At 40.9% G+C, this 16,686-nt stretch overlaps 1 protein-coding gene and 1 long non-coding RNA gene across 8 annotated transcripts in view; one reads left to right on the top strand and one right to left on the bottom strand.

Moving 5' to 3' along the window:
• Positions 1–6,600, bottom strand: part of LOC145516824 (uncharacterized) — a 47,958-nt gene extending 41,358 nt beyond the window's left edge. Inside the window, exon 1 of the long non-coding RNA XR_014061791.1 lies at positions 6,382–6,600. This is a non-coding gene — a long non-coding RNA (uncharacterized LOC145516824). The remainder of the gene's footprint in view (positions 1–6,381) is intronic.
• Positions 1–16,686, top strand: part of MRPS27 (mitochondrial ribosomal protein S27) — a 118,187-nt gene that overhangs the window by 74,968 nt on the left and 26,533 nt on the right. For all 7 annotated transcript variants that reach the window (XR_014061784.1, XR_014061783.1, XM_081518536.1 and 4 more), the window contains 3 exons: positions 7,439–7,553; positions 11,223–11,301; positions 15,844–15,959. Coding sequence is in view for 5 of the 7 variants with exons in the window: in XM_081518536.1 (XP_081374662.1) it covers positions 7,439–7,553; positions 11,223–11,301; positions 15,844–15,959 (310 nt within the window). In the remaining 2 variants the exon portion in view is untranslated. The remainder of the gene's footprint in view (positions 1–7,438; positions 7,554–11,222; positions 11,302–15,843; positions 15,960–16,686) is intronic.

Raw genomic sequence — 16,686 nt, 5'->3', positions numbered from 1 at the left:
CATACCTGAATGGTCTAGTGGTTTTCCCTACTTTCTTCAATTTAAGTCTGAATTTGGCAATAAGCAGATTGTGGTCCACTGGAGAAGGGCATGGCAAACCACTTCAGTATTCTTGCCTTGAGAACCCCATGAACAGTATGAAAAGGCAAAAGGATAGGACACTGAAAGATGAACTCCCCAGGTCAGTAGGTGCCCAACATGCTAATGGAGATCAGTGGAGAAATAACACAGAAAGAATGATGGGATGGAGCCAAAGCAAAAACGATACCCAACTGTGGATGTGACTGGTGATAGACGCAAAGTCCGATGCTGTAAAGAGCAGTATTGCATAGGAACCTGGAATGTTAGGTCCATGAATCAAGGCAAACTGGAAGTGGTCAAACAGGAGATGGCAAGAGTGAACGTTGACATTCTAGGAATCAGCGAACTAAGATGGACTGGAATGGGTGAATTTAACTCAGATGACCATTATATCTACTACTGTGGGCAAGAATCCCTTAGAAGAAATGGAGTAGCCATCATGGTCAACAGAAGAGTCTGAAATGCAGTACTTGGATGCAATCTCAAAAACGACAGAATGATCTCTGTTCGTTTCCAAGGCAAACCATTCAATATCACAGTAATCCAAGTCTACGCCCCGACCAGTAATGCCGAAGAAGCTGAAGTTGAACGGTTCTATGAAGACCTACAAGACCTTCTAGAACTAACACCCAAAAAAGATGTCCTTTTCATTATAGGGGACTGGAATGCAAAAGTAGGAAGTCAAGAAACACCTGGCGTAACAGGCAAGTTTGGCCTTGGAGTACAGAATGAAGCAGGGCAAAGGCTAATAGAGTTTTGCCACGAGAACGCACTGGTAATAGCAAACACCCTATTCCAACAACACAAGAGAAGACTCTACACGTGGACATCACCAGATGGTCAACACCGAAATCAGATTGATTATATTCTTTGCAGCCAAAGATGGAGAAGCTCTATACAGCCAGCAAAAACAAGACCAGGAGCAGACTGTGGCTCAGATCAGATCATGACAAAGATATAATAGTCATTAAATAACTATTGCATCAAAACTTGGTTTTATTTGTGGTAGTTGAGGCCAACTAATAATTGATGAAGGCAGGATTTCCATCAGGATGCAAAAGAAAGTAATTATCCTAGTAGAATTAGAAAGTGGGTGGCCATGATTGAATCAGATTCTGGTTTGAATACTCACAGGACACTCTCTGCTCTTTGGTTCTAGTTCAGGGAAGCACTCAAAACCTTTCAATAGTTACACACTTTGCTTCATTGATAAGATTTCCAGTCCGCACTACAAGCTCTGGAACCAGCTGTATTTTCTTCCTGGCATTCTTCCTGTCCTCCTTTTTCACCCGCTCCCCCTCCCATCTCCATGTCTACCCAGCTCAGGCTGAGGTTTCCATCTGTAAAGCCTGTTGCCACAGGATACAGAATTCACTCGGGAGGAGGGAAAGCTGCATATGTATGTTTAAGGATGGTGGCTCTCTTAATCAGATAAATGTTGTGGAAAGCTTGCTCATTCATATGGAAGAGCCAGCACTGCAGCTGAATGGTGGGGCCGCTGAGCTCCAGGCTCTGGCATCTGTGCATTAGTCCTGCTCAGCCAGGAGCGCTTTTATCTGTGATACTGAAAGAGCTGAGGCACATCACCACTTTAGCCTACAACAGTAACCTTCAGTTGAACCCATAGAAGAAAATCTGTATCGCATTTATTTTTCAAATGAAATTGGTTACAAACAGGAAATCCTGTGTGACTTCTACACAAGGTGAAGTCCATCCTGTAAATCATAGTAAGTGTCTGGTGTGTCTCTCTTCAATTTCAGCTTCACTTACAGAACTGCTCTCCCCTTCTAAGGTATCTCAAAGGGTATCAAAGACTTTTGCCCCGTGTCATGCATGCTGTGTGACTCTGCTCTCCTTCCTTCCTGGTGACATCAGTCTTGAATGTGATGTAGTGATGGCAGATGCCCCAAAAAGTGCAGAATGTTGCTTGATTTGGGGGGACAGGAAGCTTCTCAGTACCTGCCGTTTGACTGGCCTGGGCAAGTCCTGGCTTCACCTGGAAACCTCACTTAGCGCTGTGGACAGATGTCTCTTCAGCCATGGGATACCAGCTTTGGGAACCAATAGAGCCGGAGCTTGAGAGCATGCTTCATCCTCTCCTTCTCCTTCTTGTGTCCCTTCTCGCTTCCAAGAAAATACTCACATCCTTAGAATTGTCGAGTTTGCTTCTGTTTTATAACTGGGAAGCTCAGAAGGTCTCTTGTGTTTGTGAGCGCAAGCCTTGTTGGGGTTATTTGGGTTGCATCTGTTTATCTTTTCCACACTCACACGGTTTGCCTAGCTTGGCAGCCTGCTGGTGTGGACAATAATAAAGCTTCTGTCGAGGTGAGCAAACAGCTGATGGCATGGGGCACAGAGGGGACTCCTACAGTGGCTGCCTGTAATCTGCCAGGCTGGTGGTCCCACCAGGCAAGAACAAAAGCCAGTCTGTTTGCAGGCAATTTGGAAAATAAATGTGTTAGTTGTGTTCTTGTCTCTTTGCCTTTCCCTTGGCTGAAAGGGAGCATGCTGGCCCAGCAATTCACGGAGGCGTTCCAGGCGAGTACCCATTCCAGAGACTTACCTGGCTATCGTATTACCACTGGCGGGTCTGAAAAGAGCCTGAGTGTTTGTCTGAACTGCTTAAAGAGTCACTGACAGAGAATTCTTAAACTCACTATCCAAAGTTAGACCCATCTCAGTGCTCTGAGTGGTTTATATTCTAGATGGTTACATAAGTTGTGTGCTTTTTTTTTTTTTAATGCTGATGAAGACTTAAAAAGGAGTTTGCTTGTTGCCTGGCTAGGAAATGTAGGAATTGCACTTTGAGCAGCATGTGTCATAATATGTGTGTGAGTATTTGCCTCTTACTCCTAAATTGATTTCATGTTGTCACTTGGTTGAAAATGCCCTGGTCACGGCTGTGTGTCTGGATTATTAGGTCTCACAGAGCAGAGATCATACCAAGTAGCCCTGCTCCACAATGGGAAAGGGAGTTAACTTAGTGAAGACCCATGTGAGCCTGTTGACAACAACTTCCAAAGGGAGATGATTATATTAGTTATGTGAGGTCTTGAGCAACTTTCCCTCAGGCTTCTAAGAAGTAAAGTGTGACGAAAGATTTGAGAAGAAAGGACGTCTCTGTTTCTCCATGTGTTAAAGTTAGCCTCAGAAGGTTAGCGAAAGGTTGTACACAAATTTTCATCTAAGCTTTGAAGGTGTGTAGCTCGATCCTGTCAATCTTTGGTACTCTTTCAAGCCTTAAAATGGTCTGCTGATCATGAATAAGAGAAAAGGGTGTTTGGTTGGGTATGGTCATGATGCTCTTAAAGTCCATCAGAAAGAAACAAAATAACTTGAGTGGTCACTGGAGACAGCCTAAAGCAGAAGATTAGATTTAAATGAGATTTAAATAGTCTTGGGTAAAGGAGGTAATTGACAATTTTTTGTTTTTGAAGGAAAAATAGACTAAACCTAGCAACCACTATTGGAGAAGGCAATGGCAGCCCACTCCAGTGCTCTTGCCTGGAGAATCCCATGGACGGAGGAGCCTGATGGGCTAAGTCCGTGGGGTCGCGAAGAGTCGGAAACGACTGAGCGACTTCACTTTCACTTTCACGCACTGGAGAAGGAAATGGCAACCCACTCCAGTATTCTTGCCTGGAGAATCCGAGGGACGAAGGAGCCTGGTGGGCTGCCATCTATGGGGTCGCACAGAGTCGGACACGACTGAAGCGACTTAACAGCAGCAGCAGCAACCACTATTATCAAAAGCATCTGTAGCATCTAGCAGCACCTTTTCTATCTTTAGCATTCATCATGGCCTTGCCCCTTGTATTATTGTTAAACTGGTTTATATGGAGTTGGCCAAAAAGTTCATTTGGATTAATCTGGAAAATGGTACAGAAAAACCTGAACAAGCTTTCTTTTGCCAACCCAATATGTTATTTTTGTTGCTGTTGTTCAGTTGCTCAGTCCAACTCTTTATGACCCCACGGACTGCAGCACACCAGGCTTCCCTGACCTTCACCATCTCCCGGAGTTTGCTCAGACTCATATCCATTGAGTCAGTGATGCCATCTAACCATCTCCTCCTCTGTCCTCTCCTTCTCCTCATGCCTTCTATCTTTCCCAGTATCAGGGCCTTTTCTAATGAGTCACATACTTCCAATGAATATTCAGGGTTGAGTCCTTTAGGATTGACTGGCTTGATCTCCTTGCTGTCCAAGGGACTCTTAAGACTCTTCTCCAGCACCGCAGTTCAAAAGCATCCATTCTTCAGGGCATAGCCTTCTTTATGGTCCAACTCACATCCATACATAACTACTGGAAAAACCATAGCTTTGACTAGACAGACCTTTGTTGCCCAAGTAATGTCTCTGCTTTTCAATACACTCTCTAGTTTTGTCATAGCTTTTCTTCCAAGGAGCAAGCGTCTGTGGTGATTCTGGAGCCCAAGAAAATAAAGTCTGTCACTGTTCCCGTTGTTCCCCATATTTGCCATGAAGTGATGGGACCAGATGCCATGATGTTAGTTTTTTATGAATGTTGAGTTTTAAGCCAGCCTTTTCACTCTCTTCTTTCACCAGCAAGAGGCTCTTTAGTTCCTCTTCGCTTTCTGCCTTAAGGGTGGTGTCATCTGCATATCTGAGGTTAGTGATATTTCTCCCGACAGTCTTGATTCCAGCTTGTGCTTAATTCAGCCTGCATTTCGCATGATGTACTCTGCATATAAGTTAAATAAGCAGGGTGACAATATACAGCCTTGATGTACTCCTTTCCCAATTTGGAACCAGTCTGTTGTTCCATGTATATTTCTAACTGTTGCTTCTTGACCTTCATACAGGTTTTCCAGGAGGCGAGTAAGGTGGTCTGGTATTCCCATCTCTTAAAGAATTTTCCACAGTTTGTTGTGATCCACACAGTCAAAGGCTTTAGTGTAGTCAATAAAGCAGAAGTAGATGTTTTTCTGAAATTCTCCTGCTTTTTCTATGATCCAATGGATGTTGGCAGTTTGATCTCTGGTTCCTCTGCCTTTTCTAAATCCAGCTTCAACATCTGGACGTTTTCAGTTCATGTACTGTTGAAGCCTGGCTTGGAGAATTTTGAGCATTACTTTGCTAGTGTGTGAGATGAGTGCAGTTGTGCAGTAGCTTGAACATTCTTTGTCATTTCCTTTCTTTGGGATTGGAATGAAAACTGGCCTTTTCCAGTCCTGTGGCCACTGCTGAGTTTTCCAAATTTGTTGGCATATTGAGTGCAGCACTTTCACAGCATCATCTTTTAGGATTTGAAATAGCTCAGCTGAAATTCCATCACCTCCACTAGCTTTGTTCATAGTGATACTTCCTAAGGCATTATTTTTGTAATGAGATAATAAATGCCCAAACAGGGAATTTATAATTCTGCAATATACCATAGAAGTTACCATAATGATCAGTGTTAATTAAAGCTCTTTTATTATTTGTTAAAAACCTATCATGGGCCACAAATTGTGTCAGTCACTGAGGCATCTGTGTTGAGCAAGGCAGTCACCCCCCGCCCCCCTGATTGCTGTCCAGGAAGCCTTCAGGATATCAAGGAAGCATCACCATCTTTAGGCAATACAGCTGGTATTTCACTTGACTTTAAAAATTATAATAATAATAAAATTAGCTTTTAATTGGTTGTTACACTTAAAATCTCAGATTTTTCAGAGTAACAAGGAAGGAAGCTCAATTAGCTCTGTGACTGATTTTAAAATGTGAAGGAAAGCATGAAATACTAAAAGATATGTTTTCATTTCTATGCAGAAGATCTCATTAGACCGTATCTAGGGCACTTATACAATGGCTTTTCTCTGGTCAGGTCACTCTCATCTTAAACATAATTTGACATATTTCTATCTTTCTGCTTTTAAAGGGGTTAATTCTGTAAGGAAAGTTAAAGTGAGAAAAACTTTTTCCAGCCAAATGTAAAGCATTCAAAAGACTAGACAGGGCTGCATGACTCAATCTAAAAAATATCTTCAAATCTTATTTTTGTCAAATCTCTCAACAGATCACTAATAAACAGCCTAAATTAAGTACTACTTCTCACTTGCTCTCTTTCTCAGCTTTTACTTTGGCAGAAAACCTAGTCAGCAGGAAACTATCCCAATACCAGATGGCAGGAAATAGCAGATGACAGATTGAATAACTGGCCTCTGAAAACCCCCAGTATTAGCCTGTAGCCCCAACTCTCACATATGGCACAAAATTCTTTAAGTTTTTGTCTTGCCTTTTGTTTTTACAATAAGAAGACAAATTAACTTTTTTAATTTTGTGAGGTCCAGAGACTGACCTGCTTCCACTTCCTGAAGGTTCAAAGAAAAGGTGCAGACTTGAGCTGACATGAGATGATGTTCGAGGAACCGTCTGGGTCAACACAGATAAGCAGATAGAGGACTGCACAGCCCTCCATGCGGCCTCCTCACGCCCGTCTCCCCTCTTAACTCAGCCTGTGGCACGGACCCCAGGAGCAAGCAAAAGCTGCTCCAGCCAGTGTGTGCCGACTCGTGGCAAGAATAGCATTTGAATTCCCTTCCAAGTTCCATTCCTTTGTGGGAATACTGGTACTATATACAGCTCAGCTTGGACAGCTTAGGCCTTTAAAAACCATGTGGAGAGCAGCAGGAAGCAAGAGGAGATAGACTGAAGCGCTGGAATGGAGCTGTGAGAAAGGGAGCATGATCATGGATCCTGGAGGGCCTGAATGCTAAATTTTGCTCAATTTTTTTTCTTTTTCTTTTCCTTTCAATTCACTGAAGAGTGTCCCAATCTCTCCTAAGTGTGGCAAGAAATAGCAATGTAACTCAAAGCTGATTTTCCTCTAAAATTGCTGTGCTATTCTAGTTTTCACTTTTTGCTTCATCTGTTTTAAACCTCTAAAGTATGAGCTTCCATTGTTGTTGTTATTCAGTCACACAGTTGTGTCCAACTGTCTGTGACCCTGCGGACTGACCGCAGCCCACCAAGCTCCTCAGTCCATGGGATTCTCCAGGCAAGAATACTAGAGTGGGTTGCCATTTCCTTCTCCAGTGAGCTTCCATATCTGTCTTCTAGTAGAGTATATTCCTGAAATCATTTTTCATAAATCTCATATTAAAACAAGATGTTGAATTAGGGAGTATAAATAAGGAATAGAATTTTTGTAATATTTTTATTACTATTATTTTGCCTTCTCTTTCCCATTTCAGATGTTAATGAGTTTTATCCTCAAGTTTTATTAGCTGTTGGCCTTCATGACTTTTATGATCATCTGTAAATTCCTAAGAGGGGGACCTGCTGATGGAAGATGGATTTTGGCGTTGACATCTAAGAGTTAAAACCAGTTTTTTCTCTTCTTCTGTTTTATTTAGATTTCGACACAGCCCCAACTGCTGGTACCTGAGAGGTTGGACTATCCACACCTGGATTAGGCAGTGTCTGAAATATGGTGCAGAAGACAAAGCCTTATATACCCTTGTAAATAAGGTGAGTGGTTTGCTGGCATTTGCAGCTTGTTCTCCTCAGTTTAGGCAACATGGTCTCTGTACCATTATGTGTTCCATTACAGTACAGCAGAGAATAGTACAAGAAATAGCTTTTAAATTTATTTGCCCTCAGATAATCTTTTTAGAATGGAGCTGGTATAAATTAATCAGCACTTTAAAAATAAAGGTTCCTGTATGTGGCTTTTCAAAGCATAGTAATTTAAAAATGGAGAGATGAAAGCAAAAAGTTAGTAATCCAATCACAAGAACTCTATTGGTGGTCATTTCATTCTTGATCCCTAAGTCTTGTGGTTTTTGCCTAGTTTCCTTTGGTGACATTTAGGGTAAAATACATGACCATGTTGCTAGAGTACAGTCTCCAGAGCATTCATATCTCTTACACATTTTTGAAAAGACAGACTTCCTAGATTATTCAGAACATGTCTTCCTAAGTCCCTGACTTCTTCCCTCAAGCCCCAGAAACCCCTACAATTAGGTCTTTCTGAATGTTACAGCTCCCCCAATGGCTGAGTCTTCATTCCTCTCGTAGTATAAAATAAGGACAAAATAAACAAAAGTCAGAACATTGTTATTGTGAATCTCAAGCTACAGTCCTGGTTTGACCCATGACAAGACTTTAATAATATTTCTCTGGAAATGTATTATATCTGTAGTGTCATTGAACCTCCTGTTTTTTAACTCAAAAAGAAATACTGAATTTGTTTTTGGGAGTCATTGTTCTCATGTCTTACTTGGTTACCGGTTTAACTGGATATACATTGCAATTTGTGTGTGAGATGTGTTGGGTATGGTATTGTCACAAAAATGAGCAATATCCTATCCTTTCCCTTGGGAAGCTTATAATTTGATCAAGTAGATAAGCAGGTTCACTGATAAATCTAATATTTCCATCTTACTTTTTACTGTTACTAGTCTTTTAGTGAAAAACACACTAGACAGGGAGTCAGAAGACCCAAGCTACAACACCATAAATTCTACCAGTTGTTCGTAACTTTAGGCAAATGGGCTTCCCTGGTGTCTCAAATGGTAAAGAATATGCTTGCAGTACAGGAGACCTGGGTTCGAGCCATGGATTGGGAAGGATCCCATGGAGAAGGGAATGGCTACTCACTCCAGTATTCTTGCCTGGAGAATTCCATGGACGAGGAGACTGGTGAGCTACAGTCCATGGGGTTGCAGAGAGTCGTACACTACTGATGAGCTAACACTTTCACTTTAGGCAAATAGTAGTTTTATTCTTTTGGGTCTTAGTTTTTTCAGCTCTAAGTGAGGTGTACCAAATCAGTAATTTCCAACCTTGGCTGCCCATTAGAGTCATGTAAGGAGCTTTTAAAAATTATAGATGCTTTCTCCACCCCCAGGATTCTAATTTAATTTGTTTTTTTAGAGCCTAGGCATTGGTATTTTTTTTAATTGGTTTTTTAAGTGTTTTTTTTTTTTTTTTTTTTGAAATAGATTTTATTTTTTAGAGCAATTTTAGGTTCACAGCAAAATTGAACAGAAGGTACAAAAATTTTCCATATGTTCCCTGTCCCCGCACATGTAGGGACATGCCTCCCCCGTTATCAGCATCCTTATCCAAGTGAGCCATTTGTTACAGTGATGAACCTACATTGAAACACAAATCACCCGAAGTCCATGTTTACATTAGGGTTTACTCTATGGCTTTGAACAAGGTATAATGACCCATGTCTACCATTATCGTATCATACAGGCTAGTTTCACTGCCCCCCCACCCCCATCTTCTGTGCTTTGCCCATTCATACCTCACTGGTGTCTTTTTAAAGCTTACATGTTGATTTTTACAGCCAGGATTGAGAATCACTGACCTGTTGATTCCTAAGCTTCCTTCCTTCCAGCTTTAATGATTTATCATTCTAAAATATTTTGTCTTTACCCTGCCTTAGGGATTATTACAGATTGAATGACTGCTTTGATAAATTTAAACACTGCCCATGGGATGCAACTTTTAAAACAGTGGCTTCTGAACCTTTTTTTTTTTTGTATTTCAGCACATTTGAGGCATTCTGTACAGTCTGCTAGTAATAGTGACTCAGTTCAGCAAAGACTGACAACTGAGGTTTAGGATTATCAGAATTCCTCAAGGAGGATGGGTGTAATTGGAAAAAAAATTCCTCGAATGTGTCTGGTGGTTGATGGGAGTGGGCAATCCTACTGAAATAAGAATTTAAAATAAATATATAACCAAAGTTTAGATGATTAGTAGTCAGACTTTATTGTGTGTGAAAATCGCACCGGAAGACACTAAAATCTCAGGTTTCTTGGGTCTTTAAAAACTCAGAGACAAGAGACAACAGATGCTGGCAAGAATAGGGCAAAAAGGGATCCCTTATGCGCTGTTGGTGGAAATGTAAATTGGTACAGTCAGTATGGGAAATAGTATGGAGATCACTCAAGAAATTAAAAATAGAAATACCATATGATGCAGCAAATCCACTTCTGGGTAAATATCCAAAGGAGGTGAAATCACTGTCTCAAAGAGGTACCTGCAACCCCACATTCATTGAAGCATTATTAACAACAGCCAAGCGATGGAAGCCTAAGTGTCCATTTACAGGTGAATGGATAAAGAAAATGTGTGTGGGGTGGGGAGGGGGGTGAACCTCGGTCTCCTGCACTGCAGGCAGATTCTTTACCATCTCAACTACCAGAGAAGCCTATACATACACATACAGTGGGATGTTTACCCATTCAAAAGGAACTTCTGCCATTTGAGACGACGTGGACAAACCTTAAAAGCATTATTTATGCAAAGTAAAATAAGTCGGTTAAAGAAAGACAAACACCTCATGATCTCACTTATGTGTGAAATCTGAAAAAGCAGAACTCATAGAAACAGTGTAGAATAATGGATATCAGGGTCTGGGGAGGGAGGGTGGAAATGGGGAGATATTGGTCAAAGGATACAGACTTCCAAAGATGAGTAAGTTCTGAGGATCTAATGTATAGCATGATGACTGTAGTTAAGAGTACTATATTATATTCTTGAAAGTTGCCAAGAGAGTAATCTTAAATATTCCCATCACCGCTGCCACTAAAAGATGATCGTTATGTGAGGCAATGAATGTGTTAACTAGCCTTATTGTAGTAATCATTTTGCAATATATATGCATGTTAAATGATCGTGTGGTACACCTTAAAATCACACAATGTTACATGTGAATTATATTTTAATAAAGTTGGGAGAAAAGCACTCTAAGGACCAAAAAATGCTGCATAGTGTGATTAATGTATGCCTTCTCTCTGGACTCCATTTTTGTGTTGATATTCATACTTTTTTTAAAAGAATCATTGAACCAATGGAGTATAGTTGTTTTTTATATTCTTGGTTTGGTTTGGGGTTTTTTAAGTTATGATGAGGTGTAAGAATTGAGCTTGATTTTTCACATCAGTTGTCTTATATCAGACACCCGCTCACAACTTTCTCACCCTGACCAACAGTTCCAGTTACCAAACTGCATGAGTCACAGCTTCCATTTCACTGTCACAGATGCTGTAAGATGATAGTCAGATATTTTAAAGCTAATGGGAACAAATTTTTTTCCTGAATAATACATAGGCATATATTATAAACTGAACTTAATGAATTTTTTGTCTTATTTCACTTTTATTTTTATTTTCATTGCAGGTCCAATATGGTATTTTTCCAGATAACTATACATTTAACTTACTGATGGATCATTTCATAAAGAAAGAAAATTACAAAGGTATGAAATCAAACCCAGGTACATTTATAATGGATCTACAGTTCCCAAAGGGAAGTAAATACAGGCACTTTTACTTTTTTAAAATTTCTTAATGACATCTGTATATCACTCTTTCAGTCAGAAATAGATGCGCAGTTGATTTACCTTATCAGGTGGCCAGATAGGAGACTCATATCCAGGTCTTCTTTCCTCTGAGTTTCTCAGATTTATTTGTTGATGTTTCTTTGGGCAAAGGATAGTGAATTTAGTTAATGCTATAAAGCTACCTGAGCTTCCACAGCTAGTTAAGGTTATATTAATTCAGCTATTAGTTTGACTTTGTTTTAAGCACAATTTGCAAACTTTGTTTTACTTACATCACAGTTGTTACAGCATGTGAAGTGTATAAGCATAAAATCTTATACTGGAAAGAGTAGCATGCTCACTATGAACGGAAGTCATTTTACCTCCCTAGGCTTTTGTTGCCCTATCTCTTAAGTATAAGTGCAGTGTTCAAACTGCCATACAGTTGTGCCCATTTCACATGCTAGCAAGATCATGCTCAAAATCCTTCGAGCTAGGCTTCAGCAGTACATGAACCAAGAAGTTCCAGATGTCCAACCTAGATTTAGAAAGGCAGAGGAACCAGGGATCAAATACCCAACATCTGTTGGATCATAGGAAAAGCAAGGGAATTCCAGAAAAACATATTTCTGTTCATTGACTATGCTAAAGCTTTTGACTGTGTGGATCACAACAAACTGTGGAAAATTCTTCAAGAGATGGGAATACCAGACCACCTTACCTGTCTCCTAAGAGGGCTGTATGCAGGTCAAGACACAACAGTTAGAAAAGGACATGGAACAACAGACTGGTTCCAAATTGGGAAAGGAGTATGACAAGACTGTATATTGTCACCCTGCTATGTAAGTTAAATATAATTTATATGCAGAGTACATCATGCAAAATGCTGGGCTGGATGCATCATGAGCTGGAATCAAGATTGCTGGGAGAAATATCAACAACTTTAGATATACAGATGATACCACCCTAATGGATGGCAGAAAGTAAAGAGAAACTAAAGAGCCTCTTGATGAAAGTGAAAAAGCTGGCTTAAAATTCAACATTCAAAAAACTAAGATCATGGGATCTGGTCCCATCATTCCATGGCAAATAAATGAGGAAAAAGTGGGAACAGTGACAGAGTTTATTTTCTAGGGCTCTAAAACCACTGTGGACGGTGACTGCAGCCGTGACATTGAAAGATGCTTGCTCCTTGGAAGAAAAGCTATAAGAAACCTAGACAGCATATTAAAAAGCAGAGACATCACTTTGCCGATCAAGGTCCATCTAGTCAAAGTTATGGTTTTTCCAGTAGTCATGGATGGGTGTGAGAGTTAGACCATAAAGAAGGCTACTGCTACTGCTAAGTCACCTCAGTCGTGTCCAACTCTGTGCGACCCCATAGACGGCAGCCCACTTGGCTCCCCCGTCCCTGGGATTCTCCAGGCAAGAACACTGGAGTGGGTTGCCATTTCCTTCTCCAGTGCATGAAAGTGAAAAGTGAAAGTGAAGTCGCTCAGTCGTGTCCGACTCTTAGCGACCCCATGGACTGCAGCCTACCAGGCTCCTCCATCCATGGGATTTTCCAGGCAAGAGTACTGGAGTGGGGTGCCATTGCCTTCTCTGAAGCCCTGAAGAATTGATGCTTTTGAACTGGTGCTGGAGAAGAGAGTCCCTTGGACAGCAAGGAGATCAAGCCAGTCAATCCTAAAGGACTCAACCCTGAATATTCATTGGAAGGACTGATGCTGAAGCTCCAATACTTTGGCCCCCTGATACAAAGAGCCGACTCATTGGAAAAGACCTTGATGCTGGGAAAGATCGAGGGCAGGAGGAGAACGGGGAGACAGAGGATGAGACGGTTTGGTAGCATCATCAATTCAATGGACATGAGCTTGAACAAGCTGCAGGAGATGGTGAAGGACAGGGAAGTCTGGCGTGCTGTAGTCCATGAGGTCACAGAGAGTCAGACAGGACTTAGCGACTGAACAACAACAACAACAAAGAAAGTGCATCGGTGGTCTCTTGAGTTCTCTTTACCCCCAAAATCCTGTGGCTCCGTGGAACTAACCTGAAGTTAGTACAATAAGCTACAATAAGAGGAGCCAAGGAAAGATGGGATAGTGGCAGACCCTCCAAAGCAGTCAGGTGAAGCCCTGCCAGTCTCCGTGGACGGGGAAGGGTGGTACAGCATGCTTGTGCTCTCAGCTACACAGACAATGAAGAAGGAAAGAAGAGGCTGTGCCATTGTGTAAAGATACACTCTGGCTTCCCCTTCCACCATTTCATCCTCAAGCTTGGTTCTGAGCCTTGCCTGTGTTATGGTAGTCACTATCTCAGGAACATGGGTATGGACTGGTGGTCATTTATGCTTTTGTGACACCTTGATTCCTGTCATTGGGTTACATCCCTCGTCCCTGCACACCAGCACCGTCAGCCTTTTCCCTTGCATCGGGATGCAGTGGTTAGGCTGGGCACCCAGGACCTCTCTGCTTTCTCCTCTCTCTCATAAGACTTGCAGTAGTTGACTGCCTAAAAATGCTTGCTGTGCATTATTTTTTGAACTGCTTATTGTCCCTTGTCCATTTTCATTCCATTTTAAACATGTGTTTCCTAAATTGAACTAAAATTAAAGATAATTTTTAAAAGATAATTGTCTTTTGCATGTTTCATCTTCCGTTCTCTGTGAACATCAGATTTTAAAATTCTTACTAGTTTATCACTGGAAAATTATGTAGTAGCAGTTTTCTCCCCTTTCTCTTGTTAAAGGGAATGTTGGAAGGGCAAAAGGAGTTTGGGGGTTCCCCCCTAAATTCAGAGTAAATAATGTTGAGAATTTTTTTAAATGAAGTTCTGATAAAGATTATTATTGTTTATGGCAAGAAATTAGAAAATATTATACTTTTGTTGTTAAAATAGGAAATATCAAAGTACATAAATAATTATGGAGAAACAGGAAATCTTATATAGGTCAGTCTAATTTCACTTCCCAAGCTGACTGAAATGAATATAAATTAGAGATGAATTTTATTTATTCATGTGTAATTTTGAATTCAGTATTGAACAGTTGGCAAAACATTTTTTTGAACTACATTTTTAGCTTTAGCTTGTTCTTTTAAAATACTGGCTTGTTGGTAGGGTAGGGGACTGTTTGTTTGTTTGTTTATATCTCTTTCAGGTTCTTTTTTGCTACTGACTTACTGAGTGACTCTTCCCTGGTCTGCTTGTCCATCTCAGTTTACCCATTTACAAAAAGAATATAGAAATTCTTGCATTTGACCTCATTTAGAACCATGACAACACATAGAAAACCAGCTGGCTAGCAATAGCTACAAATGAGTGCTAACTCTTATAATGATGAGTATATGCAAAAACCATTTAACAGAGCAGCTGTTATTCAAAACATTTGTTGTGCCTGTGTTATATGCAGGCACTGTATTTTAAACCAATGTTAACATCTCTGATTTAACAACAAATAATAAGGGAAAGAAATTATTTGAACTTGATCTTCTTGGCTTCCGCCTATGCTGTGGAATATCGAGGGGAAATAAATCAGATCTTGCTCAAGCTCTGGTCTCCTGTGATCAGCATTCATGTAGAAACAAGAATCTTCTGTGTTAAACTCAGGGACTTACAACTTATGAATACACATTTCCTTTCCATTCTTTCAACTGTTTTAAATTGAACCTGATTATCGTTTTTGTAGTCGTCAGTTTTCTGTCTTTGAAGAAATACCTGGGGTTTAAAATTACCTTTAGCGTTCGTCCTCTTTTTCCAAAACAGGAAGAAGATTCCAGAACATACAGTGGGGCATTCCGCCGAGCCCCCTCCATCTCTTCTTACCAGTGTGACCTGGAAAATATATTTGCCTCCTTTCTGTATGCCTTAGCTCTTCCAGCTGATGGACATGCTGCCTTAAATTTGCTTCACAGTTTATGAGGCATTTTCATATGTATTATGTTGTTGGACTGTCCAACAATCTTGTGAAGTCTGTGGGACAAATGGTATTTTATCATCATGAAGATGATACTGAGAAATCAAGTGGTTTATTCTGTGTCCTTGAAAACAGTGGCACAATAGCACCTGATTTAATACCTAGCAGTATGTACAATAGAAGTAAAAACGGGAAAGGCCTGGTGTACAGAAGAACTAGGACCGCAGCCCACATTTAGCTTCATAATTCTTTGTATTTTTCTATCATGTCTCACTTTACCACTAGCTTATGGTGGTGCTAGTGGTAAAGAACCCTCCTGCAGGAGACATAAGAGACGTGGGTTTGATTCCTAGGTCAAGAAGATTCCCTGGAGGAGGGCATGGCAACCCTCCTAGAGAGGATTCTTGCCTAGAGAATCCCATGGACAGACAAGCCTGGCGGGCTACAGTCCATAGGATCGCAAAGAGTTGGACACAATTGAAGTGACTTTGCATGCGTGCGTGTGTAGTTAAATACAGATTTGATGATGTTACCTAAACTCATTTTTACTTTGATCTTCTTGTCAGATGCCTTATCCGTGGTTTTTGAGATCATGATGCAAGAAGCTTTCGAAGTTCCTTCCACCCAGCTCCTCTCCTTCTATGTTCTATACCAGTGCCTGGCAAAGAAGACAGACTTCAGTGTAAGTGACCTGTCTTGAAACAGTACTGAGAGCCTTAGAGAAGCAAGCAGCAGCTGCTCAGTAGGGGTGTGGGTCCAGAGGAAAGCCCTGCCCTCAGCATCTGGGAAAAGATACCTGCTGTGCAGCCCTGTGACCCCGCACAGCCAGGAATGAGTGTTCACCCATACATTTTAGGTCCTGGGTTCTAACAAAGTAGAATTGAATGTTCTTCCGCTTGGAGGAATCTCAAGTGAAAGTCCTTATGTACATTCTGAAACATGAGCTATGCTGAGTGCACCTCACACATTCAGAAATAGGTAATTGATGATCAGTGAGAGCTGGACGTGGCATGCCAATGAAGCAGTGAGGCAGCTAGCTTTGACCACAGCTTCAGGTATTAAATACTGGTTGTTTAATTTGTGTCAGTATTTTCCTAAGGTTGCTCTGGGTCAGTCCAGAAAACCAGATTTTGGTTTTCTTCGTTGTTGTTGCTTAGTCACTAAGTAGAGTCCAACTCTTTGTGACCTGTAGACTGTAGCCCTACAGGCTCCTCTGTCCATGGGATTTTCCAGGCAAGAATACTGGAGTGGGTTGCCATTTCCTTCTCTAATTGGTTATTGCTCCCCTAAGAGTAACAGCAGTAATAACAGTAGCTAATACTTAAATAGCACTTATTCTACACTTACTGTGTTCTTGGTGTTTTAGATTTATTCATTCATTTAATCCTCTCAACTCCATGCAGATGAGA

Source organism: Giraffa tippelskirchi, chromosome 8 (assembly GCF_054371585.1).
Source record: "Giraffa tippelskirchi isolate mGirTip1 chromosome 8, T2T-mGirTip1v1.2.pri, whole genome shotgun sequence".
Lineage (NCBI taxonomy): Eukaryota > Metazoa > Chordata > Mammalia > Artiodactyla > Giraffidae > Giraffa > Giraffa tippelskirchi.
This window is presented reverse-complemented; position numbering and strand designations above follow the sequence as displayed.